The sequence below is a fragment of the Meleagris gallopavo genome, chromosome 7, assembly GCF_000146605.3.
Source record: "Meleagris gallopavo isolate NT-WF06-2002-E0010 breed Aviagen turkey brand Nicholas breeding stock chromosome 7, Turkey_5.1, whole genome shotgun sequence".
Classification (NCBI taxonomy): Eukaryota; Metazoa; Chordata; class Aves; order Galliformes; family Phasianidae; genus Meleagris; species Meleagris gallopavo.
Window position 1 is genome coordinate 23943293 of NC_015017.2, and position 27248 is coordinate 23970540.

Consider the following 27248-nt stretch of genomic DNA (forward strand, 5'->3'; position numbering starts at 1 on the left):
GCTCGATGTCCAAACTAATGAGCAATAAATGCTTATGAAAGACATGATTTATTTAGTATTTAGAACCTGTGTCATTATGTGATACCTGATGAAGATGCCAAGAAATTGAGATGACCTACGCCCCAGAGCCACAAGAGAGCCACGTGCTTCTCAGGAGCACATAAGTGCCAAGTCTGGGGGACTCCTGGAAGTCAGCAGCCCTTGCATGACTAAGGAGGGTCAGCCCAGCCAGCAAAGACCAAATTTTCTTCCACTGTTAGATGCTTTCTAGTGCCTGGGTGCAGGATAATCATTCCTGGCTATTTGGGAAAGCCTATCCAGGGCATTCAACATGCACAGGGCACGGTCCTAGGCTGCACATTGTTGTCCCAGAGCTATTTGTGGACTTCCCATTGATATCAACCAGATGAAGAATCCAACTGCAGCAGGAGAAGAGCTCAGCTATGCTGCTGCCCTATAACCATTTGTTGTATCTGTGATCATTCAGGGTTTTCCATTCACCTCACCTTTGCTTCCCTCAGATAGGGCTGGAGATACAGTAGGCAAAAACAAAGCCAGCATGTCAGAATGTCAAAAGTAATGGAAACTGCAGGAGAGTAAGTTACTCCTTGTCCCAAGAAAAATCTTATTTTGCACCCTTCTTAAGCAAGCCAGGAGAGGCAAAGTGGGTGGCAGCTGTAGGGATCTTCACACATGGCTCCATGTGCAGTGGTTTGGAGTAGGTCTTGAGTGACCAAATAAAGACAGTGATGTTTGGTGTGGCAAGAGTATCTGTCCCGTGACACCTCCATTGCCATCTTTCAAAGTCATGAAAATCTGACCTTTAATTAAGACATTCTTAAAAGATAGATGTCACGGAGATGTGCTGAAGCAGATAATGAAGAAATCTGAAAAATAATTAAAATAAAAAGATCTCTTTGGATGTCTGATTTTTGGCACAGGGGTCCTGTGAGCCACAAGTAATTAATGCAGAGAACAAGGTAAGCTCATTTTGCTCCTGAACCAGCTCCACCACATCTCTGCCTGGAATGAGGAGAGCAAGCACAATATCCCAAGGTGGAGGAAAGAAGGTGAGAGAGCGCATTGCTGTGGCACTGCAGTGCTTGCATGCTTGTGGCTCTTTATTTGAGGTGCTGGAAGCTGTTCCCAGTGGTGCAAATCAGGCTCTTGATGTCTTCCATGTCTTCACAAAGCTCCCTCCACCTTTGGCGGGGCACAGGGTTGCTCCTCCAAACTTGGAAGACGTGAGGGGGATCCTTGAAGGGACCACAGGTTCCTCTAACTTGACCATGTCAAAGCTCAGCCTCCAGAAGGCTTTGGGTTGACCCTTCCCATCTCGGAGCTCCTGAATTAATCTTGTCCATCTTGGCAAAATGCTGTGGTTCTCAATGAGGAACAAGCAAAATGGTGCTTGGATAGGACAAGTGGCTTTGTGAAACACTGGCACAGACTGATTTATACTAGTTAAGAAAGACTTTTATTGTTTCCTTGCATAAGCAGCAGCAGCAAAGGTAATGCATTCTCCCTTGCTGTTTTGAAGGAGGTTGTAGCCCTTTTTAATGTGTGACCTTCAAGCTCTACAGAAAACTTACAAATGAAAAGCTCCTGTGAGTAATCCCATTTGTAGTCACTGTAGTTGCATTCTGCAGAGGTTTGGTATAAATCTCTTACCTTGGAATAGCAGGTGATAAAGTAAGGATGTTTTCTTTATTTTTAATAAATGGATTATTTGGCATTCACAAATCTTCACTTAAGCCTCAGGCTCTGAATTATGCTATTGCAAAAAATATTTTTAACTTAATTGAAGAGTGGTTCTTAAAAACTGTAGCTCTGGCCATGGTCGGCCCTTCTGTAAGAAAGCCAGCCCTGGGTGATGCTGTGTACCTATGGGGTTAGGTGGGTGTGCGAAACTCAGAATGCAGCGTGGGCTGGATTGCCCGAGTCCTTTGCAAACACTTCTGATTAACTCAAGGATGAATGAGAAAATGGGGTGTGGGGGTCATTTTTCTTGTCTTCTTGTCTCTTTAGTCAAAGTCTCTTTCTTGGCAGCTTGTAGAAGTTCATAAAATACAAGTGACAGAAGAGTAGTTTTTTGGCAGGGCCAGAAGCTGCTTGGTCGTGACAAGCATCTGCCAAGGGCACCCAGACCAGAGCACCAGTGGGCATTTGGTCCCACCAACCCCTGAGGCTTCTAAGGGGTCAACCTTGGCAACTAGAGAGGTATTTGGGTCCCTTGGGTTTAATATTTGCTTTCCAGAATGTTGGTTTCAGACTGGACAAGAAGATGAGCTGGACTCTTGCTTTTTCATTAATTTTGTTATATGAGTGGGGGTGAGATACCAAAAAGAAAGTGTGAGGGATTGAGAGCAAAGTTCACTTGCTCATTCTACAGAATGAGTGCAGAACTACATTTTCCCTGTAGCAAACAGACTTGATTTTGAACATCTGCACAGACAAAGCAGCTGGGGGCATACAAATGGATCCTGGCAGGGGAATGGGTCACTGTGGTAAGTTCAGCTAAGATTGTGACTTCTTTAACTGAGCTATGAGCCTGAAAGAGCTGCAGTTTGTTCACATGATGGGCATGATGTGCATGTGTATATATGTGTTGGCAGGAGAGTCTGCCCCGTGTCCACAGTGAGGCTGATGGAAGCCATGACCTATCGCTCACAGAGTTCCCTAAATCTCTGCTCTTAAAGGGATGCAGCAAATGCATCTTCCTTTCCTCATGAAGACATCAGGCTTCAATTGAAAGGAAATAACTTATTCTCTTTAGACCACATATCAAAATATTCTCATCTGTCTCTTTACCTGTTGTAAGGAAATGCATCATCTCTCACCTGAGCCTTAGAAAACCAGCCCTTCCTCTTGCCTGCTCAGAAAATGCATGCTGAGGAGCAAATCACAAATCCTTTGCAGGTAATGGAAGCACTGGAAGCAGTTGAGCCATGAAACAACTTATTAGTGTCGAGGCTGTCTCATCTGTGGTCAGTATTTAAAATACAGAAAACTTGGTGGGATGATTTTAAAGATGTTCTTGGGGGCTCTGGAACTCAAAGAATGAAACACATTTCTGCAAAGCAGCTGAGAGTGAGATCACAGAATCAAAGTATCACAGAATGGACTGAGTAGGAAGGGACCACAAAGACCATCTAGTTCCAATTCTCATGAAGTGGGTACTGCCCATTGCTTGGGCCAGATCTGAGTTTTGGATTCCTTGAATGCTTGGTCTAGTTTGGTGATTAAGAGATAGGAGGACAGAACGTGGGCCAAGACATTCTCAGGTTACTGCTCCGTGATGGGCAAGCCATATGGGACAGAGCATTGTTTTGATATATTCTTAAAAAAAACCAAACAAGCCAGCAATGCAATGACTCACACGTAACCAAACTCCCAAGCTGGTTTCCATCAGCAGTGGCCAAGCCACCATGCTCACTAAGCAGCACTCTCTCTCCTATGAGCTTCTCTCTGCATCTTCTTTTTGTAGTTAGACGCAGGCAAACAATTTACAGCTTTCCTGTTTGGCATCATTCTATTTGGGATTTATTTATTTATTTATTTATTAATTTACAAAAGGAAAAAAAAGCAATGTGAACTATTTGAAATGTTTTCAGAATATTTGTTGTGATTAAAATCACGTTGCAGCTTGGATTGTTACACCTGCTCTGCAAGAGCTTGGTCAGCTTGGAAATGAGAAGAATTGCTCTGAAGTGCAAAGTCATCCCATGGGAAGTCAGAACAGAAAATTTCCAAAGGAAAATGCTCAAACCAGTTCAACGTGTTTTTTTCTTGTGAAGTGACTGAAAGCACTTGTCATATTCGACGCTGTTGCTTTTTTTAAACTTGCCTCTCCCCTTCCCCTTCCTAAAATTGCATATCTCAGTGAACTTTTAAAAATTTAGAGACTTTGTGCTCATAATCAGACTATATGCTATAACAGAGACTATATATAGACTATATGCTATAACAGAGAATGCATAACATTTCTTTGCCCATTTCTGGTATTTACTATGAGAAGCACACAGTAAAAGGAAGCCCTTTTAAAATACTTTACATTGTTCCAGGAGTGAGATGCTTTGGCAAGCATAATGCTTCACTGCATTGAAATCTTCTACAGTTAAACAGGTCTTAATATTTATCTAGTTGGAAATATAGATTCCTCTGTACAAATATTTGGAATTTCAGTTGTAAAAAAAATAATAATAATACAATTCCTGAAGCTGCCATTAACTGCCAGTATTTTCACCCTGCCAACAAACAAGCAAGCAATGTCCCTCTAGAAAAGGACAATAAGGATGCCTCAAACGTTTTTTATTAAAACTTTCAATCAAAGTAGATTTAAAAGTTGCAAAACGGTCTTTTATTTGTGGAAAATTCAACTCAAGACTAAAAACACATTTGTAGTGGCTGAGAAAAATTACAGCAATTTGGAAGGAGATCTTTTAAGTTAAAAAGTGGTCACTTTTTTTTAATAACTTTTTTAATAACCAGCAGCAGAACCGTTGAAAAATGTCCAAGTGTTTCAAAGCCTACCAAGGCAGATGCAGCTTCAAGGCTCTGCTTTTATTTCCTGGAGATTTTTTCCCACCTGCTCTGTTTGTGATAGAAATCACTTCCAAGGGCTTTGCCCAGCCTGAAGGAAGTTTCTGGAGGAAAATCTGGAGATGGTGCTAACAAACCTTTTTCTAACCGTGAGCAGTGCTTTCAGAGGATGAGTGGATGTCAGGTTCCCTCTCCAGGAACATCCTGGTAGTAGAGACACTACCACTCATGTCACACACAGACAGAAATGGTAGCAAAACAGGAGCCAGGGCTTCACTCTCATTCAGGGCAAAACAGCCCAACTTCTGCCGGTGGGATCAGTGCAGTGTTTGGGACAATCAGTACACGTGAAGATCCTATGTCACAGCTGCAATGGGACCAGGAGGCTGCTACCATAGAATACATGGTGTCTTTGGAAGAAACCAGGGATTTGGATATTTATTTGGATTTGGTTGCATGGATTTGGACAGAGGCTCTTCCTATGCAGTGTTAAGGCTCATTGCTTTCAGTGGTGCTGGACTAGCGTCCTGTGGCATCTCACTTTGTACAGTAGGGCATCTTGGAGAAGCAGCATTTGCAGTCCATAATGGAGATTCACAATCTTCCCTTTATCCATGCAGTCAGACCTGAAGCAAGCTCATGTTTGACCAAAAATTTTGGCAAAATATTCAAGGTTAGGGAAAATGTAACTAAAAAACAAAAAAGACTACTTAAATCTTGCAGAAGGAAGAAGAGCTAGTCAGTATTAATCAATGGGTAGATGTTAATTAATGTCTTGTTTCTCTAGCCAAACACCATCAAGCTGGCAAACCACTTTTAACCTCGCTTCCAGGTAAATTATGTTTAGTTGCCCTTTTATCCAACGCACTTTGTATACAAATGAGCAGAGACTCCCAGTGGGCTCCACTGAAAGGTTAGCAGCCACACACAGCATTCAGGATGAACGTTAGAAATCTTCTCAATACAAATGAGCATTTCAGCCATGAATGCTTGGATGTGATTAATAGGGACAAATTTTCCTTGGATGAGCGTCTGGAAGGTACAGTGGCAGGAATGGTTGTTAATCATGGTGCCAAGGTGTCTGCAGTTAAGTATTGTGTACTCCAGCATCGTAACTATTGTTATGACATCAAAATGTGTCTCTGGGATGGATGGTGCGTAATCCGTGTTATGTTTAAAGATAAGCATGAGAGAGTGGGAGTGTAATGAGAGACCAGTCCCTCATTTACAATCTTTTCAGACTGTGGATTGTCAAAACATCTCAGAACGAGTTTGGCAGATTTGTCACTTCCCCTTCCCGATGCGCAGCTCTTATTTAATTATTAACACAAGGAGCTCAGGATTGTCTCAGCAGGAAGGAAGAAAAGTCTCTGTTGGAAATGATGGGAGTAGACTTGAAAAATCTCTAGAGCATAATCGTCATGTAAGGCCTTTTAAGGTTGTACCAGAGGAATAAAATGTCATGAAAAGCTAACTGTGATCACATCAGATCTGAAGTCTGTTCAAGCTGATAAAGTATTTCCATTAATTCAGTTAGCTTTGGGCCATTTCTCAAGAGTTGTGATGAAAAGAAGTAAGCACAGAGGGACAGGAACCATGCCAGCCAGCCACCACTTCATGAATCACACCTCTCACCTAGCACCACCCTACTAATTGCAGGTTTGGCTGGCTAATGAGCCTCATTCCCTTTTCCATCTTGGCTCACATGGGTTTTACACCTTCTAGACGCGGTGGTCACCCACCACTTGCTGTGTAACTCCCTAGGGTTGTGGCGTGCAGGGTTGGGTGCTGGCAGTGCTGCTCAAGCCATGATTTTTAATGACATTTTGATGCTATCAGGAGCAGCAATACCTGGATTCACATCAGCTGAAGAGCGTGTCTTACTGCAAACGAAAAAGGTTTGCCAGCCAAAGACATCTGCATTCAAAAGTGCCAGCAAACTCTTGTTAGTGCAGACAAAATCTTGGGAGAGGTTCCCTCCCTGGATGACATTTTTTGGCAGTTTTCTGCATATTTTCCCCTTCTGCAATGAACATGGCTTTGGAGATTTTTTTTGGCTGTTGCTGTCTTAAACAGAAATCTCTCTAAGTAGGATTAAGACACTTAAAAAAAACAAACTTAACATCACATCTGTGAAACATTTTTTTCTTTAATTCAGGAAGCAGAATTACTGAAGTAATTAAGTACCCTGCTTAGTTCTTCTAAGTTATTTCTGTGCATTTTCCTTTTTGTCTTAGTCCCAGTAGAATTGGTGCTGGATTCTAACGAGTAAGACAGAATGAGCACGTTATATTTGTTTCTGAATTGGGCAATTGATTGTTAGAAAAAATAGTTTATGATTCCAAGGATAATAGAGATGCATCTGTGGCATTTAGCAGCAGCAGATACATACATCTCATGCTCAGTAACGGTGGCAATCGAACAGTAATGGAAGAAGAGCAGACCTCAGGGGAGATTCCACAAAATGGTAGATTTATTCCCTGTAATTAGTCTTCTCACTTGCCAGCTTTTTTTCCACTGGTGTGGTAAGGAGAGAAACCTCAGGAGACCACTGTGAAATTTCCTGCTCTTCCCTTAATTTCAAAACAATATCCCCATTGTGTTTACATCTGTCCTTGGTAAAGTATATTGCCAGTTTTCCAGTATTCTCTGCCAGTCTGTTAATAATCCCCTTCTCGTGTTTTCCCAATGACAGATGGTCACCAACAGCACTGTTTCTAGAAAGTAGTTGGGATGTTGAGAAGTCCTTACTGCCATTTTGGGTATTGGGTCCCCACAATGAAATTGGAGTCATCGGCATAGATAAACACTGGGTCAGGTGGGTTTAAGTCATCTTTTTGGTTACTTTTGCCTAGAGTACGCTTTCCTCACTGTTGAGACAACCTCACTTGAGACAACTGCACTGCTGGGAGATTGACTTCAACAATACGTAAACTTGGTGAAATCTGTGGAACTCACTTCCCATAAAAATAAAATGTTTTCTTTCAGTTTTGTAAAAAAAACAGAAATTCCTGTTTTGTCTCATTCTCAAGGTTTGATTTTTGATTTATTTATTTATTTTTAAGTTTTCACAGAACAGAAAGAGCCTCTGACTGCTTCAGTTTTCATACCCAAGTTGCCAAGACTTCTTGGGCTTGTTGCAAGCTTCCTTTGTTTTTTTTTTCCTCCAGTTTTAACTTGATTGTGCTAAGATTGCTTCTGAAACACAGAATCTAAATTCTGAGCCCAGACTCCATGATTTTATATTGATGGATGATTTTGACAGTCTGTTGGAGGTTCACCACATTTCCTCTCATTACTTGTGGTGTACATTTGGATTCTCTTTTCCTTTTCCATTCCGAAAGCTGGATGCTCTTCTCACCATTTACTTGCACTCCTTTCTGACTTTAAGGCAATTGTTCCTTGAAAGATACCAACAGCCTCCAGTTACCTGGGTGGCCCTCTCTCAGACCTTGAATTACTCTTGATTTCAATGAGAGCTGCAGAAAATGATACAATAAGGGATTTTGTGTGTTCACCTCATTCACAAAGAATACTGGTGGGTGTAAACCATCCTGACCTCAGCAGACCTGCATTTCTTCACCTCAGCTTGAGGACCTGAGTCTGTGTAAACCTGACATTGAGCTCTTCCTTTCTCAGCTGTGATTTTCTGTCTAAACCAACCTCACACACCTGCTTCTCTTCATCTTATTGTGTTGACTGGGGCTAACATAACATTGTGTCATGCAAGACAAGCAAGATGCTTTTTTAAAAAATTAAAAAAGACTTCTTCCTCTGATTAGTAACATCAGTATTTTCAAGTACTGACAGCTACCAAGATCTCATGTGAAAAAGACTAAATATTGGAAAACTAAAGGTCAGAAATATCAATAGAGCAGTGAAAACATGAGTTTGCCTCCCTGAAGAGTAAATGATAGCTATCATCAGGTTTATAAATTTATATCATGTGAATATCTTGGAACCAATTACAGCTGAAGAGCAGAAAACGTGCAAATGAATAGGAAGAAAATAACCCTAGAGGTGTGGAAAAGTATTCACACTTTGTTAGAAAGCCTGAGCTGAGGTATTTGGTTTAGCTGGGCAATGAGCCTTTCTGCACCAGAGGAGAAATTTCTTCTATTCAAATACACCTCCTTTTTAAGAAACATGAATGAGAAATCTAAGCCGTTTTCTTTAGTGTATATGCATTGACTTTTTTTGGATGATTTTCTAACTCTGCATCCTTCATTGTTGTACACCACAGAACTGAAGGAGAGCATGGGACTGCATCCAGTATGATGGGCGAAGAGAGAAATATCAGTAATCAGGGTTAAACTGCAGAAGTATTAATGTGGGAGAAAGCTGCAATCCAGAGGCTCGGATAAAGTGCTCCTCAAGGCACTATTATAATGCCTTTGTGCCACAAGCCTGGAAATCATTACACTTTTTAATAATCACTGCAGCTCATATTAAAATGTCTTGTTAAAATAACCATTCTAGGAGAGCCTCTGCTGCTTTCTGCACCAAAGTCAGGGTGGGAATCACTGCAGACCTTGTGGCTGGGTAGTGTGTGCTGCCCAGCAGGCTCAGGGGAACGTGCAAGAGCCCAGGTTGATGCCCATCAGGAGTAGTGAGTCTGTAACATAATGGAAATATGGCAATAATAACTAAGTCCTAGGATGCAGCAAGTGAGAATTTGCTCAAATACAGCAGCAGACACAGAAATAAGAGAAAGAAATTTTTTACCTTCAGAAGACCTGAGGTACAGAGGGATCTCCAGCAAAATAATTTTGTGTCTCTTGCCAACTCTTAAATGAGGTCTGGGAAGGGGGTGGAGCCAGGATCCACCCCTTCTGGTCACTCAGGAGCATTGCATGCACCTGAGCTCCACTGGGTTGGCCCTGCCTTCAAAGTGCTCAATCACCTGTGACTTAGCATTTCCACTACAGAGTCCATCCCTAATGCTTGGGCAACTAGCAGGAATGTGCTCAATGCATGGAGAGTTCAGATGCACCCTCAGATGTATCGGTGTGTGGGGAGGCGGTGGGAAAATGGGGACTGAATGACCTTTCCCTCACTGGCAAACTCTGCCCACCAAAGAGTTGCTACTGACAGTAAAAAGGAGGTGGAGGTGGTGAAGGATTTATAAAAGTCCCTGAGGCCTCTTGGCAATGTTCAGCTCTGGCTGCTACTTCAGGGCCATCAGCAGCTGAGAAAGCTCATGGGAGCTGTGCTAAGTGATGGACAGGAGACTCATGGCCCTAAGTGGGTTCTGGATTTTCAAGAGGAGAGGAAGAACTGGAGTAGGATTTATTTTATGAGTGCAGCAATAACAGTTGAGAGGGACTCAGAGCAACAGAGAAGTCTGGCTCCAGGAGGCACTTGGCCTCTAACTCACTGCTAGGCTAACCCCTAGAAAGACCTTCTAAGGGAAGCTCCAAATGTTGCTAAGTAAATGTCAGAGAAGGAGCCAGCCAGCTCAGTAATAATCATAAATGAATTCCTGGGAGATAACCACCTCAGCGTGTGCACTTCACATTGGCCAAAGCAGAGCTCTGTCTTTCCTTCTCTACTTGTGTCACCAGCTTAACAGCTTGTCCTGTGTGCCCTGCAGAGACTGTATAAGAGGATGTTTCTTATATTTCTTCAGTTTTTTTCCCTTCCTCTGGTATTGCAGGAAGTGAGGGGCATTGCATGCCCTGAGAGAGGATGAGGAAGCTCAGCTCTCCTTTCTTGCCCATATGTGGAGTCTGGGTTAGGGACTGAGACCAGGAGGATGCCATCCCAGCACGCTACATGCCAGCAGCCTGTGCTGAGCCCCAGCTCTGCTGTAGGAGGGAAGGAAAATCACTCCAGGCTTTAGGACCATGGTGGAGCTCCCACTTAGGATCCTGGTACAAAAAGCAGGGTTTAGAGAAGGAGCTCTGAAGGCCCTGTTGTAAAAACCCATCCTGGTGGGATTTTCATTTGGATTCTCTGTGATAAAGAAAGCACAGTCTAAAGAAGTGCTCATAGTCCAGTGAGCATGTCAGGGTCCAAAACCCATGTTACTCCTTACTCTTGTAGTGTCATGTGTTTCTAGATGAGGCAAATCTAGGAATCTCTCAAGGGATGCTCACTGTGGAGCTTTTGCCTTCGCACAGCAGCCTGATTCATCATGGATTTCATGTCTCCATCCCTGGAGTCATTCAAAGTCAGGCTGGACCGGACTCTGAGCAACCTAATTTATCTGTAGCTATCCGTGTTCATTGCAGGGGAGTTGGACCAGATGGCTGTTAGAGGTCCCTTCCAACTCAAATGATTCCATGGTTTTATAATTTACGTAGAGGATGAGTTTCATCCCACCACTGGAGAAGTGCCTATGCTCAAAAGGAATGGTTTTTATAGGTCTTTGAGAGAAGATACTGGGGACAGTGAACTGGCACTTGGAAAATATATTTAAAGCTGAAGTGAATGTAGCATATCATTATGACAGCTTTTGTGAGAGCTGAGCAGTGCTTGAAAGGGCTGTGCAAAACAAAAAATGGACAAAAAGAAGCCATATTCTTAGCAGGAGCTAATCCATGTAGCTCCCCAGATATCAACACAGTAATGTTGATTTCTACCAGCTGCAGATGTGACCCAGGTCACAGCTCCCTGCTCCATCTCCTGCACTGGGTGATGCTTGGAGGCCTTTTGCTGAAGTCTTGTCACCCAAGACCCCCTCACTGAGTCGAGCTCCACATGTTTATCCAGACCACACATTTCATCCTCGCCTCCTCAGTGCGCTGCATCTGCCCCACGGGGTCACGGCATGTCATGCAGGAGCAGGCCGCAGTGACATGCTGGCCTGTAATCAGAAGTGGCACTGCACATCCGGGAGCAACAGAGAGAAAATGTTGAAAAAGTGATTTTTTCCCCCCCACATTTCCCAGTCCATGAGGTGGAAAACCCCAGAGGACTGTGACCACAGTAGCCTGTGGTGAAAAGAGATGCTTCTCTCCCTTCTCGTGCCCTACTCGTGCCTTGAAAGGGCTTCTGAAGAAAATAAACTGGAAGTAGGGGACTTCCCCACCCTTAGCCTTGCAGTTCTGGAATATAAACACAGGAAAAGTGAAGGATATTCTTCTTCCGCCCATCTATCTGCTACCTGCAGGCAGACCCACTTACAGCACTGTGCAGCTATTGAAGGCTGATAGAAATAACTAAATCTTCAGAGACAGGGTATTTCCTGTCCCTCCAGCATCGCTATAGGAGTCTGTCCCTGCTTGTTACTGGAGAAATTTTATAGCCTTACAAGTTAAGTCAACAGTCTTTACCCACATCTGGGAAATATGCCCTTGTTATTTAGCCCTGGGATCCTCATCTCAGGGCCATGGGTAATCGGAATTAGCTGTTACTCATCCAAATAGTGCCACTGAAGTTTAGTTTGATCCTATTTCCACTCAGAAAATGACTGGAGTGTCTCAGAAGTGTTTGACAGTCTTCCATGCCCACAAAGCTCCTCGTGTCACCACTCCATGAAGTCACAGCATCTCTTTTTAAACCAAAAGGATGCACTACCAGAACAGCAGCACTGTCCCAGTGTTCATGTGAGCCTCAGCTGCCAAGAACCTTCCAGTAATTCCTTTTTGGATGCCAAACAGAATTAAAACCAGAGAGGGCACTTCCAGCCTGATCTTGGCGTGTACCAAGCATTCCTCTTCTTCCTAAGCTCCAGCAAGTGTGATTGCACCTCTGTCTGGATATGCCCCTTTCCTGGGTACAGTTGTCTTCCAAAATCTGACTGTGGGCTTTCTAAAGTTAACTGTATGAAGGAAAACTCTTGCTCTGTCTTGAATCTAGTTTGAATGAATTTCAGCACCAAAAAAAAAATAGTGAGGAAGAAAGAGCAGCTTTCTCCCTGCCCATTAAAACCACTCTGGGCACAGGACTGACCACATCAGGCTGACAGACAAGTCACCAGCACTGTGCTATGCAGAGCACATTTTAATGACAGCAGTCATTTCCCATTACTTCACCCAGCCGCTCAATGCTAGAGCAGTCGGCAAGGTCTCCTGTCCATCTGTTTGGGCAGTGGGTGAGAGAAGGACTCACATGCCCTTGTGACCATCTTTTTCATTTGTTCACCTCGTCCACCTGTCCACCTTGTCCGCTTGTTCTCCTTGCTATTCCTTCCTGCATGCCTGCGCAGTACCAGAGACAACACTCAACTCAAGCACCTTGGCTCACTCCCAGTGCTCCAGCACAGGTTAAGAGTGAAGTTACTGGGAGAGAGCTAGCAGGATAACTCATGTGCCAAGAATGTGGTGGTTTCTTATAACAAAGTGGTTTCTCATGGTGGTTTCTCTCTGCCTTCAGAAAGTTTCAAAACAAGAGAAGGCACTTTCCTGGTAAGCAAGCCACAGTTTCAGATGCAGGAGCTCCTGGGTGAGTTTTTCTGCCGTGCACCACACAGAAGGTCAGATGAGATTATTATAATGGTCCCGCTGGCCTCAACATCTGTGAAAGTTTGCTGCAGCGCCTTTGAATAGCCATTCAGCTTAGCAAGAGATGACTTTTTTTCATGTTGGCATGTTATCAGAAGAGATCAGACTAATTGTGCACTTATCTGGAATTACAGTTATGAAGCTACTCTAATAAGGCAGTAATTCATCTCTTGAATGATTTATGGCCCAAGCCTGAAAGCCCTCTGAATCCCTTGACTCCAGCAGGATTTCCTAAGGCAGCAAGATACAAGGTCATTGCAGAGCTGCCGTTGCATTTTTGATACCCTGTTGGAGTGGAACCAGCCCCTTCATATCACTACTTCCTTATTTGTACTTACACAAAATATCACCAAGTGGCCCTGGGATACGTGTGATTTGTGTACTACTTTCTTATTCACAAGGCATACTTACCTTACAGTCCCAAAAGCCATCTTCTGCCTCCCTCCTGTGTGGCAACTCAGTTGTTTGGGAGGGGATTTAGGTAGAATTTCTTTTACACTTTGGAACTTGCACTGCTAAAATTCATTTAGCTTCTACAAAGACGAGCAAGGAGCTTTTATAGTCCCTGTGAAGTAGTTTTAACCTAGGACTCAAAAGACAAAGACCACTGTTGAATAGCAATGTTTATTTAGCACTTTAACATTTAAATCTCTGCATTTGGATGTGTCTTTTGTTTTGAACTGGAGGCATAAGTTCTTCTATTTGCCTGCAAAACTCTTCTTTTTTCATCTTGCACCGAATCCCCAGAAAATCCTCAAATATTCCTGCAAATCTCAAAGATATTAAGGCATTAGCCCCCCTTCCTCCCCATTTAGACCTTTGAAGGCTGATGTGACTGGAATGATTCTGGAGTTGCAGCTCTGAGCCTGAATAAAAAATGAAGCGAAGCATTTTGCGATACTGTAGCCAGTACAATAACTAATTACTTATAGATTTTAGGTCACATTTGAAAAAGACAAATACTGAAATAAATGGATAAACATTTGGTGCTACCACTAGCAGTTTGTTTAAATACTTCGGGCTACATTCAACTTGGTGTTATGGCATAGCAGCTGCCTGCACTGACATGTATCCATCCGGCTTTGCACCAATGCCAGCGGGAGCCAGCCTGGCCCCTTTCGTCAGAGCAGAGCCTTACATCTCAGGCTGATTGGAAGAAATGGAGGAAAATGGAAGAAATGGAAGAGAACCATTATGTTTAGCAGAGAAAGCTAAGGAACATGTCCGCAGATTTGTGCTGATGAGTTCTGACTCTAACTCACAAGCAACAGAAGGCTTTGGAAGAAAGGGATGAAAATACAATTAGTGACCCATATATTATGAGTTTGATCTTTAGATATGCCCAGCACGCACATTCAATTTTTTACCTCTCTAAGATGAGAAGGCATTCTTTTATTACACCTGACATTTAATATGATGGCTTTAATGTACTTTTAAAAAGAACAACAACCCTCAGACAGAACGATATCTTAGCTGTGAACAAATGAAATTGCCTTTTTACAATTTCATCTGGAATTATTAATAATTTTGCTAGGGTGAGATGTGTAATGCATGTGTTCAGCATAAACCTGAGGCTATAAAACCCAAAGGAACTGACTTTTAGTTAGAAATGTTTTGCTTTTCAGCATCCCTGTGTGCCTTGGTGGTACTTTCAATTGCGTGTGATTTCTGTTGAGGCAATAAATATCGCATTCAGCCTCCCATCACACCCCACTGGTAACCTGCAGCCCTCCCCTCCGTGTTGCTGTTTTTGTGGTTTGACAGCTATGCCAACACTGAGATATGGTTAAATCAATACTCCCAACTTATTAAAACATATTCTCAGCATGATCTTCTGTGATCTAAAGCTCCTGAGCTGTGAGACCTGCACATCATTTTGTTTACCTAATGGTCTCTGACCATTGCCTGTTGACAGAATGCTCAATTTTCTCCCCAGTAGGAGACATATGTGAGTTGGTGATGTAGGGATGACCCAAACTGTCCCGCATCTCTTTTGTTTTGGATAAGAAGTGGTCAGGGACAGGCATCTAGAAATAACAGCAATCCTAAGGGAAGCTATTCCTTTCTAATTAATTGTATCCCTTTTATCCATGACAGTGTAATTGAATTTTGCTTAACTAAATCTTTTTAATTGGTGCTGGGGAGGAACGATAAGCACAGCTGTACAGTTCTTTGCTAGCTGTTGTAGACAACTACCATGGGATGGTGAGGCTGGTTCTTTGGGAGTCCTGAAAGTCGGAACTGAAAGCACTGAGCCATGTATTGGTGAGGAAGAGGATTTGACCATGTAAGGTAACCTCAGGCCTGTATGTTTTTGTGGATATGAGGGTTTTTCACTCCTAAGCATCAATCACATGGTGACATGCAACTCTTTTCCTATCCTGATAAGCTTTCCCTTGGGCTGGAAAAGCAAACGTGGGGACATGAGCGCCCTCCAGATCAGATCAGGGCAGAACACACCAGAAAGTGAATCACAAAAGGTATTTTTTCAGTTTTTATTTTTCAAAATACTATTTTGGGAGGACTGGTTGGACACAACTTGATCACTGGGAATCCTCACCCCATCTCACAACTTTAGGCTGACTGCTTGGTTTCCAAGTTTGCGTACTATAGCCTGTTAAAGGAAACAAGCACATTTGTGCCCCTTCTGCTTGTCACTGGGATGCAGGATGCGGGAGTGAAGGCTTGCTGTAAGGAGAAAAGAGAAGCAGGGAGGGATGCAGGTACTCGAAACGCATCCACCAGGGCATAGCATGGCCAGGACGGGGACAACTGGAAACTGTGCAGTGCCAGCACAGCAGGAGCAGGGTGGGTGGTGGCCCTTGAGCTCCACTTAGTGTCGGGAAGCAGCATCTTTAGTCACTAATAAACCTCTGTCAGCTGTGCTGGGGTCTGGTGTTGCAGCAGGCTGACTGTGGTCTAGGCACTGGTATATGGCCAATGTAACATGATGGAAAGCACAGTCTCTCAGAGAGATACCTGCACCTCCCTCTGCCAACCCTTAAATGAGGTCTGAGAAGAGAGTGATTCTGGCTCCAGCACCTCTAGTCACTCAGGAGCATTGCGTATACCTGAGTTCCATTGGCTTGACCCTGCCTTCCCACCAGGTGTTCAATCACCGGCTCAAACCATGACTTAGCATTTCTACTACAGCTCACCTGTGCTTTTGCTGATCTGCAAAGTGCTTATCTGACATATTACCTGCTGTTTCAATAACTTATCTCTTCTTGTTCTAGTTTTATCTTGGAGTTCTGAGTGAAATCCATGTTTTTGTTTTGTTTTTTTTCCAGTCAAATAAGGGCTTTTCTTGCCTCAGCCAAAACACAGCATAGCAGTGAGTATCACAATTTATATCAGATGAAGAACTGCCTGTCTGAAATCTGAATTTAAAGGGGGGAATTTAGTGTGAACGTGTGAATCTGCTAAAGATGGACTTTGAAATTTTGTTTCTAGCACCTGGAAGTGAGACTGCAACCCAGCAGAAAGCTCAAAGCCTCCAAAGCTCCTGCTCAAATGTTCATTTCCCTTCTCAGAACAGAGTGAACTGTAGGGATGTGAGCACTTCTGCATTATTCAACCCCACCCTGGTCACTTCTGGACATAGTTGGGTTGAACTGTACTGAGGAGCAGGTAGGCTGAGCTCTTCACCGTAGCAAATGCATATAACCCTTGCTGGTTGACCTTTATTGTGGCACAGCAGCTATTTCTCAGCTGCCTACTGTCCAGAAATGAGATTTTGGAGGATTTAAGGGTCATCACTGGGTACATGGCGACTTGCCCTTTTATGGCAGTTTTGCCTGATGGGGAACATCCTATGTTAGCAAGCAAAGGGGAAATTCTTTACAGAGTGGTGAGGTGATGGAACAGGCTGCCCAGAGAGGTTGTGGATGCTCCGTGTTCAAGGCCAGATTGGATGGGGCCCTGGGCAACCTGGTCTAGTATTAAATGGGGAGGTTGATGGCCCTGCATGTGGCAGGGGGTAGGAGATTCACGATCCTTGAGGTCCCTTCCAACCCCGGCCATTCACGATCCTTGAGGTCCCTTCCAACCCTGGCCATTCTGTGATTCTGTGAAAGTGAGGAAATGGGAATGTAAGCAGCACCTGCAGCTGTGACAAGACAGAAGGAATACAGTTTGTAAATCCTTTATTCCCTAGAAGTGACAGTGCTTTATTTACACACAGTCACCTGCTGTTCTTACCAGCACCACTCAGCTTTTCCACTTAGATCTGGGTTTGTGAGCACAAAAATTGAGTTAGAAGCTGTGTAGATAAGTGCAGTTGCGGATAATGCTGATGCAGAAATGTGGGGTTGCTTACAGCCATTTCTGATGTGTTAAATACAATGTTAGCAAGCAGGTTGCTGCAATGTGCACAGCTGTTTATGCACAGGCTTCTTGTCACCTGCCAAATGCCCAGAGCTGTTAAAAAGGGGAAGACTTTAGGCTTTAAGAAAGAGAAGTCTTTCACTTATTGTCTCAGATACATAGGATTTTCATTTAAGGCAGAAACCTTTGGTTTAGGGACCATATTTTCACTGTGAGAGGATAATTAGTTGATACTTCACCCTTATTGCTTTTATTCATCATCTCTTTGTTGTAGTGGAACATCTCATTTCTAAAGTGGAACTTCTCATTTCTGAAGGCACACAGTTTTATACACCAGATAAGGTGAGGGTTTTGTTCCTGGGAAACAGGTTAGGAAATGCTGACAGAGAAGGCAGGAGACTTGGCCAAGGTCAAATACAAGGTCTGTGCTAAACCTGGATCCCAGGCTGGTATGGTTGCATTTTGACCTGTGATCATCATCTCACCTGAAGAACTTTTGTGTTTACACACCAAAAAGATCACTTAATGATTTCTGTCTTGGGTACATGCTCTTTACAATGGGCTTTAGGGCGGGCTGACAACAGCACTGTGTTAAGGCTGGCCAGGTAAGCTACAGCTCATTCTGCAGGCTTCTCCTGTTCCCTCCTATTGCACTGAGCTAAAGCAGAGCAGCTCCACAGCTGCTGCAGGTGGGCTAGTGTCAGGCAGGTGGCAAAGCCACGCACTTGATCACAGCTGAGCTCCAGCTGATTTCTGACAGCTGGGATGCCTCACATTATTTGTGAGTCTTGCTATTGTTGCTGATTTATGGAAAATGGAATTCCCTCTGTGTGAAGAAGCTGGATGAATGCAATGAACAGGGGTCCTGTGGAGCACACGAGGGGGCAGTGGTTCCTGGGTCAGCCCTGTGTCTCATCAGATACACTCCACCCCAGCGTCCTCATTGTGGGAGCAGTTGTGCTCGCCCCAGTCAGGTTTGTTACACTGGTAAATCGAACTTTCACTCCCTCTGCAGTTCACATTGTCAAGCCAAATTTGTCCAGTGCCTTTGGGAAAAAAGAAAAATAAATGCAATGAATAACAAAAGGAACAGTTGCCAACAGACAGAAGAAATGGTAGTATGCTCTCCTCCAAATGCATGTGTTGGGTTGCACATTGGTGAACTGAAAACCAAGCTTTCTGGCACAGCTCAAGCAGCACATGACATGTAGCATAGTCCCAAGAGGATTGAGCTTCCCCTTTGAAACCATCCTCTTTGCTCTCATATTGCTTATGTAGAGCCCCTCACTGTGGTTCTTGCAGAGCATGCATTATCCCCCAACCAGGCAGACAGCCTTGCAACTCAGCCTGCTGAAAACTCACCTCCACTTGCAGTGAAGGCGGAGATGGCACTTCTGTACCCCATCATTCTGCAGACAACAGAGGCATCCTGGGTGTCCCAGTCATCATCACATATTGTTCCCCAGGACCCTTGGTGAAAGATTTCCACACGACCCCTCCTGCCCCCTCCTGCGATTCGTATGTTGTTGGAGTAACCTGATGGATCAGAGTAGACAAAAGTAAGTGCACTAGTCATATGAGCAGGAGGCAAATAGCAGATGAAAAGATGGAAGCAGTGACTGCCTAAACTGCATGAATGCTCCCAACTCCATTGCTGCAGCTGGAATGGGACCAGAAGTTACTTTTATCTCAGATCTGAATATTTCAGGGACCTGTCTTGACTGCAGAGACTGAACTCAGTGAAATTGCTCAGCTCAGCGAGATTGCACAGCTCAACTCTCATTGCTCTGGTAGCTGTGTTGGTGATTAACCAGAGTGTACTTGATCTCAGGTCAGGTGGTAGAAGAAGAAAGAAAAGTCCAGTATCTCCTCCCTGTTCTCCATGTTTCTTTTCATTTCTGGAGAACCTGTTCCAAATCGAAAAACAAGCAATTCTTTGACTGTTGCTTGGGGAAAGATCCCGCTATTACTTTTTATTGAGTAATTGAGTGGGTCACAGATGGGTACACTGTCAGCCACTGCAGTGGCTGACTTATCCTGAGAGTGGATGTGCTTGAAAAGACATGATGAGCTCTTTCCCCAGAAAGCTACCTCCACAACTACCTCCACAAAGCACATATTGCCACCTCCTTCCAGGAAATGAGAGCTGAGAATCACCCAGAGACTTTTTCTTCTCCTCCACCCCTCGTCCAGAGGGGAATCTCCAGGAGAGGAGTGCACATAGGATCCCCAGAGAGGCTGTAGGTTGCTTTTTGTCTGAGGGCTCTTATACTATTTAGTGGGAACTTTTTAAATACAGGTCTTAGGGTTTTGGAAAGCATTCTGTGATTGTAAAGGAAGAGCATAAGGATTGCGAGATTTTATAGTGTTGGCCCTTTTGAACTTTTTTTTTTTAATTATTCTGCAATTAGAGAGGCTTTGTTAAATAGTCCTTGTGTTCCCAACTGCCATGTAAATCCCAGTGGCACAGTGTATATTGCAAGATGTCTTTGTAGACTGCAAAGAAGAAGATGGAGTTGAGAAAATCCAATGTATCTGTTTACTTGCACATCTTTAGGAAGGTCCCCAAGGAGTAAATGCAATACTCCTCAGGTTTACCTTCTGGAAAGACCCATCTGTCTGTTGAGTTCTTCCTGTAAACATGCTCCAGAGTAGCTTGTGCTAATCTGTGCCATATCTGCGACATATGCTTCCAAGCCCAAGTGTTCCATCAACTCCACAGACACCACGGCAAACAGCCTTACCTGGGTTTCCTTGGTCTCCTTTGTCTCCTTTTACTCCTGGTTCACCTTTCAGACCTTTACTGCCATAATCACCCTTGCTTCCTTTTTGACCAGTTGGACCTTGGATGCCTGTATGGAAAACAGAAATGTCATTGTCCTTTCTCAAACAAGGAGCATGATAAGCATTTCATATCGATGTAGAGAATTGGAACATGACATCTAAAGTACTGTTCTTAATCATCATCAGAATATTTAATGCTGTCAAACGAATGTTTACCTGATGGGCCCTGGTCTCCCTTTGTTCCTTTTGGCCCTACAACACCTAAGATCATCAAAAGAAAAAAAAAGTTACATGCTTATACAATTTAAACATGCAAACGTGTATTTATTATGGATTTCACCCAGTCCACATCAGCTGTCTGCACTACAGGCATCTATTAGTCAAGTAGGAGTCTTACTTCCCATTGTACTAAAGGCAGACTTCACCCATTCAGAAAATAAAGATGGTGCAAGTTATCTTCTGAAGTAAATTGATTTCTGGTCATTTGTATCACATCTTAAATTTCACTGATAGCACAAAGACTCTGCTTTCAGATAGTCTTCACTAACCCCATAAAGAGCATAGGCGCATAAGTTCAGGTACAGCAGACATGCAAGCACATAATATTGGGCCAGGTGACTCCCTGGCATCCAGGTATCAATGCATGCAGGAGGGTGCAGCACTTGGACTTGATAGTGTGCACTACACAAATTCAGAGTGAAAAAGGAAATACACCAGAACATTACCCTGGGTGTTTGGATGCCCAGGGTAGCGAGGTCAACTTCTTCAGGTGGAAGGTCAAAGAATAGGTCTGGCTAAGTACTCCTAGCTGGCCTCTTAAGAGACCTCTGCCTGCAGTGCAACAGAGGAATCCACAACGTGCTTGTTAGTCAGTCTTCCATTAGATTTACAGCTTATAAAATTTGTTTTTAATGCTTGGGTATGGAAGTTGTTGTTGTAGTTTTTTTTTTTTTTTTTTCATCTTAAACTATGGCTTTGTTTGTGCATTTTCTATTCATATAAAAATGCAGGCAACATCACTTCCTAGTACATGTTGCAGATGCCTGAAACAAACCTGCCAATGAGCAGCTACTCCACAGCAGCCTGGCAGGGGCCTGTGCTCACCATCACATTCTGGGATTCATGGGGCCCAGAGAGCAGTACTCAACAAGTTGCCACCCTTGTTATTCTGATACCCTCCCTCCCCTCCCATGCTTTGCATAATGCATGCTTTTGATTGCAGAGTTTTTAAATTCTTCTTTACCTGGAACTCCTCTGTCTCCCTTTTCACCTTTGGGTCCCACATTGCCTGGCATTCCTGAAATTAAAATAAATCAACAAAGGTGAAGCCATCACACAAAGCAAGGCCAGTGCAGGAGGACCACAGGGTATGGATGTCAGTGGCTTGGTACCTGGAGAGCCCTTAGACCCAAGGTCTCCCTTCTCTCCCTTCTGCCCAGGACTGCTGGGGCCAGGAGGTCCTGGGAGGCCACGTTCTCCAGCTGGGCCTTGGAGGTGATAAACAACAGCACATATGAAGTGGAGCCAAAACACAAAGAAAGAAAATTAAATATAGCTCTGTCACAAACCCCGCATTGTGCAGACTGAGTTGTCCCTATGGAGGCAGAACACACACTGTGTCCTTCCAAATAACAGGTCTCCCCTGGCAACGCCAGTCTTAGAGAGATCAGTCTCATACCCATAGAAGAAACTGCACTCCCTTTCTGCTTACCTGCTTCTCCTTTCTGTCCAGGACGTCCGGGCTCTCCCGCACTGCCTGTAACAACACCCTAGCATCAATGCTGGCAGGATTTAGCCAAATGCTTCAGCTAGGGCAACCCTGCACCACAGTATGTGCATGTTGACTGCAAGTTGTTCTGTGTCCTCTGCACTTACCATTGAAGCCTGGCAGTCCTGGCACTCCCTGGTTTCCTGGAGGACCCATGGGTCCACGGTTCCCTGGATCACCCTTCTGGCCCATTTCACCTTTCTGCCCTACAAGACCTACCAAGCAGCACAGAAAATGTAAATAATCATCATCATCACTCTCATCATCAAATATTCATTGTCTCAGAAACCAGAGAGCACCCCCTTCTATCTTCATCAGTGGCAGAGATAGGCCTCACACCCACATTTACCATTGGTAAGTGATCCCACTGCAACTCCCCAAGCTATTCCCAAAGTATCTCTGCCACTAGTAGGTTTTCTTCCCTAGTTAAATCTCCATTACTGCTTTCTGTAATGTTTCCTTCCCCTAGCTGTGGTGGAAATGGAGGACAGTTTATGCTACTCCTGTGCTTTCAAGCAATTGCCACAACTGCCCTTAAGCTTCTCTGCATATTCAAATACAGCTGAATTACTTTAAAGTGTTTCATTTAAAGAGTGATATCTCCTTCACTCTTCTGCTCCAGAATTATTCCTAAGATCTCGTCTTTTGCTATTTCTCCTACTTCCCTTTTTTTAATCTGGACCAGTTTGTGCTAGCTATGGTGTGTGTGGATTCTGATGATTTACTTCTGAGGAATCTTTAGCCAGCTCGTCCAAATGTCCTTCCTCAACTGCACCATGAACAGCTTCTGATTTTGCTGTGCTGCATTCAACCTCTCCTCTCTGGGTGCATCCTAACAGAGAGTGTTGAATGTTGGTTATTCACTAATATGTGCTGCAGGGGAGGAAACATGGTGCATGACTCTTCTACTTAAGGTGATTAAAAGCCAGGCTTATATATAACGAGATAAAGTTCTCAGAAGTAGGTTTTACTGCAGTGAGAACTAACATGTGCTTCTGCACATAAATTATATTGTATTATTATTATGTACACCGTGAAAATGCTACGGTTCTAATCTGGAATAGGCTGCTAATTCAGGATTTCCTTAGACAAAGGTAACTTTATAAGGACAGTTCTATGGTGTAGAATCAACATTTTCCCCATGTGTCCTTTCCCTGAAGCACATCCCAAAATGAAATCCCTGCAGATCAGGCCAAGAGTCCTCTCATGGACTGGCATGCCACTCACAGGGTTGCCTAAATTTTTATGAAGTGTGGGACCTGTGAAGATCTGATCTGATGTTTTAAGTATAACCAATTTAAACAGGAATAAATTGCTGAGACAGTGAAGAATCATGGAATCATAGCACGGCTTAAGTTGAGAGGAACCTTAAAGATCACCTAGTTCCAACCCCCTGCCATGAGGTTGGAATCTCTAGATCAGGCTGCCCAGCATCGCATCCAGCCTGGCCTTCAATGCCTCTAGAGATGTCTTACCTGGAAATCCTACTTGTCCTTTTATTCCTTTTTCTCCTTGTTCACCCCTTGGGCCAGTGGGACCACGATCTCCTTTAGTGCCCTGTAAGCCTGCAGGGACAACATAATACGTATGATGCTGTATTGGGTATCATGTCTCACGAATGTCAGCAAGAGGCCACACAACACGAGACAAACTCTGCTCTCCATGTGCCTGAGAGAGGTGCCAGGGCAGAGGACATTTGCCCACCACAGCCAGTGCAATGGCTCTAAAAACTCTCTTTTAAAACAAGAATTTTTCCAGCAGAATTTTGCTTTTGTTCACACTGGTTTTACATAGGCTTATTTCGTTCAACTCCAGTGACATTCCTGCTGACTTGCATCTCGACTGAAGACAAGACTGACAAGACTGCCCATAAAATAATCCATGAAGCCATGTTATGCTCAACCACAGAGGTTGGAAAAGCCTTACCTGGAATTCCTCGGTCTCCCTTTATCCCTGGTGGTCCCTGTAGCCCTGAGATGTGAGACACATATATCAGCTGATATACATAATCTATTTGTAATAATGAATAATGAAAAGATTAATTTTTAAATCATCTTTTGTACATGTGCCTTTGGTCACCACTGAGGCTGATGTGTAGCTGGCAGAGGTGAGTACAGGCACCCAAGAAAGGTTCATGGAGCTGGGCTGGGTGTGCTGGGCAGGGCCAACTGTGCTCCAGCCAAGCCAGACCACCTGCCCACTCACACAGACCTCTGGGGAGATCTTTCTTGAACAGGCACTGAGCTATTGGGCTGTGATGAACAGTATTAGTGTTTGGCAGGATGTGGTGTTTCAGCATTGTGAATGCAGCCAGGAAGACATGGAAAATTATTTAAAAAAATTTTTTTTTCCCTTTGGAAAAGCTCACCAACATAGTCAAGAACTAAGAATGGATGAGATACAGATCTGACCTAACAAGGGGTGAATTTTAGGTCATTACAAGATCACAGGAACTTGAGTTTCTTTGGAAAATGCTGAGTCCAACTTCTCAGCACAGAGCCAACATGAGATCAGGTCTTGCTGCATCCTCACAGACTGGAGACATTTATCTCCTATGGCTGGTACTGCTCCATCCCAAATCAGTCACTGTTCATTACATGCATGGTTCAGATGGGGCCCCTAAAGGGCAGGGACTCAGGAATTGCATTTGAATTGTTCTAGAGTTGTGCAGCAGGACCTGCTATGCCTAGGGCAGAAAACCCAGTGGTGGGATGCACATAAACCCTTTGTAAATGGTTCATCCCCTTCATGGTCCTTTCTTACCTCAGATGGGGATCTGGGAAGGCTACTGGAGATAATGACCAGCCATGGTTTCTCCATCACCCTTGAGCTTTTCAGGGTGGCAGTGAGAAGATGGAGACAAAACCATGGTCAGCAACAACCATTGGGAGCACTCAGGCAAGCCAGAGCATCCAGGAAATCAGTCAAAATGTACAGCAGGTCTCCTTGTGTCAGGGCACTGGGGGTTTGTACATTTTGTAGGATCTGGATTTAGCAACTGAAATTCCAAATCCTCATCTTATGTCTCTCGGGGGGGGAGGGGAGGGAGGGAGGGTTTGGGAAGAGGAAGAAAAGAAGCAAAGTTGTTTATGCCTCATCTACCCACATACCTGGTAGACCAGGTTCTCCTTTGTGTCCAGGATGCCCTGAAACAAATATTTAGTGGTTATTTTTTGTAGTCAGGACCCCATGCACTGCAGCATTGCTAACTACCTGACAGTGAGACCAAATCTTGCTGTAGTTATTCCTTCAGAACTACATTTCCCCTGGTTAAGCAGGTGCTGCAGAAGAGCCATTTCTCCCTTCCATACAGTCACCATGAAGAAACCGAGCCATACCTGCAAGCAGGGTGATGTTGCTCATCATCATCATCAAGTTTGCATTGCTGCTTTTAATTATGGTGATTTCCTTTTCTAAGTGCCTCCTCCAGTTTTCTTCACGTCCCATGTCCCTCTCTGTGAAGTTTTTCTCCAAAAGAAGGTTGTCAGTATAGGATCTTCCTATCATCTCTTCAGCATGGAAGGCATTATTTTCCTGACATTTCAGTATCTCCTCCTTCATCTTAAACACTGTGGAAACAAGATGTCCATGCAGAGAATATACAGCTCAATCTGGCTGGGAATTGCTTGGTCAGCCAGAAGTGTAGATATTTGGGCCCAGATGCATGTAACATACAGGGGTTGGGAATGAGCTTCCTGCAACAGCTACTTTACCTTCTGTGCAGCTGTGCTCCTGCAGAGATTTCCCATCTCTGAGCTCATCAGCCGTACTTGTGCTGTCCCAGAGCAGCCAGCAAAATTGCCCAGGCTTCCATAGGGTGGATACATACCTTTGTACGCCAACAGCACTTGGCCAACTGTCAGCAGCAGCAGATAGATGACAAGAGTAGTCCGAGCGCAGCATGTGGATGGCTTTCTTTGGATTTGAGGCTCTACAAATCAACAGAAATAGGACAGAAATCCTGATATCTCTTCTGCTACAAACTCTGCTAGTTTCCAGCCATTTCAGGCTCAGGATCCTAAACCTTCCTGCAAGGTCTGTGATAAGCCAGGCAGGCTGCCTTCCTCTGCTTCCTGCATTTATTGTGCATTGCGATCCACTGTCAGCATCTTTCCCTTAGCTGCCCTAACCTGCTTACAACCATCTAGACTTAACCCAGCCTGTGACAGTGTAAGCATGGCACTTCTCCTCTTTCTGCACCAATGAATCCTGTCTCCCTCCCATATATATGTCCTAGGCTGCCATTCAGGGAGTGTTGCTCAAAGTACAAGTTCTCCCTCCCTAGAGCATCGCATACATGTGTCGCCAACAGTGATCCATGTATACACCAAAACAAATGAAAAATCAATAACAAACTGAGCTGCAGAACAAATGAAAACAGGTTGTAACATTTAAAGCAAATCGTCACCTGCAAGCATAAAAAGAAATGAAATACTTTGTCTAATTTTGCCATATAGGGAAAAAGTATTTTGGAAGACCTAATAATTACTTCAGACATGCAACAATTTACCCTTAATTGAGGGGTTTTTTCCCTAAGCAATGTAACGAGTAGTTTAAAGTTGCAGCTTTAGAAGAATACAATGGCTTAATTAGTTTTCCAATAGGATGGTTTAGTCAGCAATAAAATATTTATATTCAGCTAAAAATTGAGAAACTTTTTTTTTTTTTTTTTAATTGGATCTGGTGATTTCAGTATCTTAACTATTAAGACATGAAATTGCCTGAGTGCAATTAGGCATTTTTTGAAGCAGGGAAGAACTATTTTCAGATGCTCAGCATCAGCCTTAGTTGGAAAGAACAATTAAACTCTTTTTAAATGGTCAGTTAATTTAATAGCAAAATCTCTGTTAAAAAAGCATTTCATTTTCAATACAAATACAATATTTCATTTTTATGTGGTTTTCTTCATAGACCCGATAAAATCCACAACAATCCATTGGATAAAAAGAAACCTTACCACTCATCTGAAAGGTTGTAGTAGCAGCTGAGGCAAACCCAATCTTGTCTGAAATACTGAAGGTGCTCATATCACTTGAACTCCCATCTCCTCTACATCTGTCTTTAATTTTCATGACAAATGTGGCTAACCTAGAGCCTCATCAGATGGAGGGCAATGGAGAACTGAAGGAACTTTCCATCTGCCTCCTGCTTTGATATGCTTTCTGATAGGCTTTTCCTATCTGCTCAGTTTTTATAGACTTGTGAGAACTCTGATGTGGTAATTTGAATGGTTCCTCAAAAAAAATCCCACAAGCTAAGATATTCAGCTGCTCTCATGTGCTTGCTCAGAGCTACCACATCCACAGGGCTGTGGTTATGAAAGAAGCTCAGCAACGAGTGACTCAGTATCTCTGCACTTCAGGGTTAGGCACAAGGTGATT

At 43.7% G+C, this 27248-nt stretch overlaps 1 protein-coding gene across 1 annotated transcript; it reads right to left on the reverse strand.

Moving 5' to 3' along the window:
* Positions 1-17117: 17117 nt before the first annotated feature.
* MARCO (macrophage receptor with collagenous structure) lies at positions 17118-27044 on the reverse strand. The gene is made up of 14 exons (XM_010713852.3): positions 26825-27044; positions 25697-25798; positions 25206-25436; positions 24978-25013; positions 23794-23838; positions 23343-23432; positions 21975-22082; positions 21811-21855; positions 21491-21586; positions 21343-21396; positions 20316-20360; positions 20060-20167; positions 18678-18851; positions 17118-18361 (listed from the first exon to the last, which is right to left on the reverse strand). The coding sequence occupies exons 1-14, from the start codon at positions 26937-26939 to the stop codon at positions 18231-18233; spliced, it is 1380 nt and encodes a 459-aa protein (XP_010712154.1). The 5' UTR covers positions 26940-27044; the 3' UTR covers positions 17118-18230.
* Positions 27045-27248: the final 204 nt, after the last annotated feature.

Bases quoted from the DNA above. Each gene is read 5' to 3' on its own strand.
- MARCO (XM_010713852.3), bottom strand. From the start codon at position 26,939: ATGAAAATTAAAGACAGATGTAGAGGAGATGGGAGTTCAAGTGATATG. The intron at 25,014-25,205 runs GTATGGCTCGGT...TATTTGTTTCAG, and splicing joins CAACATCACCCTGCTTGCAG to GGCATCCTGGACACAAAGGA. The intron at 21,397-21,490 runs GTACCAAGCCAC...TTTTAATTTCAG, and splicing joins TGGGTCTAAGGGCTCTCCAG to GAATGCCAGGCAATGTGGGA.